Source organism: Emiliania huxleyi (genome assembly GCF_000372725.1).
Source record: "Emiliania huxleyi CCMP1516 unplaced genomic scaffold EMIHUscaffold_74, whole genome shotgun sequence".
NCBI classification, from domain to species: domain Eukaryota; phylum Haptophyta; order Isochrysidales; family Noelaerhabdaceae; genus Emiliania; species Emiliania huxleyi.
This window is the reverse complement of record NW_005196456.1, coordinates 386,301-387,331: the sequence shown is the minus strand read 5'-3', so window position 1 is coordinate 387,331 and position 1,031 is coordinate 386,301. Positions and strand designations below refer to the sequence as shown.

The window sequence follows — 1,031 nt, the reverse complement described above, 5'->3', positions numbered from 1 at the left end:
TGTGGAGAGAAGCGAAGGCCGCGCGGGAAGGCCGCCGGCGAGATCAGCCGAGCCAGCGGCGAGATCAGCCGAGCCAGCTAGAGGAGGAGAGGGTGGGGCGGGGCGGGGGTAGGAGGCCCGAGCCAGGCCCGAAGGATAGTGCGTGCGATCGCCGCCCGCCGCCCGCTCTCTCCCCCGCGCGCACGCCTTTGCACGCTCCACGCCGCGCTCGTACACCCGCTTGGACAGCGTCGCCATCTCCGCCGCGAGATCCATCGGCCGAGGCACAGAGAAGGAATCGTACTCCCGGTCGGCGGCGGCGGCGGCGGCCGCCGCCGCGTCGGCCGCCTTGCGGTTCTCCGTCACGACCGGCTCCGGCGCCTCGTCCTCCTCGCCCTCCTCGTCGTCGTCGTCGTCGCTCGCCTCCACCTTGGCCGCCTCCTTGGCCGCCTTCTCCGCCGCCGCCTCCTCCGCCAGCCGCGCCTCCTCCTCGGCCGCGACCGCCTCCGCCTCCGCCGCCGCCTTGCGCAGCGCGTCGCGCTCGTCGAGCAGCAGCGCCTGCTCGCACGACAAGAACGTCGATTGCAATCTCGGGCAATCTCGTGAAATCTCGTCGGGCGTCAGCGCCTTGCGCTTGGACGCGTTCTCGGCGGCGGTGTCGAAGAGGGCCTGCTCGCGGTAGTAGATGTGCTCGACGATCCGCTGCGAGACGCGCGCAGAGTCGGCGAGGTTCTCCGCCGACCTGCGCCGCGAGGGGCAGCAGTGGTGGGAGGAGGGGAGAGGCGGGAGGGCGTGGGGGGGGGGCTCTCCGCCGACCGGTCTTGCTTGGAGTCGTAGTAGGCGAGCGTGTCTTGCATCAAGTTGACGAGCGGGACCTGAGGGGAGGGGAGGGGAGGGGAGGGGAGGTCCTCTCCACACACGCACGCACACACGCTCGCACACACACTCGCACCCACACCCACACTCGCAATGGGGGGTGGAGTTGTCATTTTGGTGTAGGGAGTTTAGGTCAGTTGTTACACCTTCTCTTAGCAGCTGAGGATGCGCCTGGC

General features: G+C 70.0%; 1 protein-coding gene across 1 annotated transcript in view; it reads right to left on the bottom strand.

Annotated features, from left to right (window-relative positions):
• The window catches only part of EMIHUDRAFT_465598 (hypothetical protein), a gene marked incomplete at both ends in the record, with an annotated part of 8,129 nt that overhangs the window by 3,234 nt on the left and 3,864 nt on the right, over positions 1 to 1,031 (bottom strand). Inside the window, 2 exons of the mRNA XM_005760782.1 lie at positions 195 to 721; positions 796 to 854. Coding sequence (XP_005760839.1) covers positions 195 to 721; positions 796 to 854 — 586 coding nt within the window. The remainder of the gene's footprint in view (positions 1 to 194; positions 722 to 795; positions 855 to 1,031) is intronic.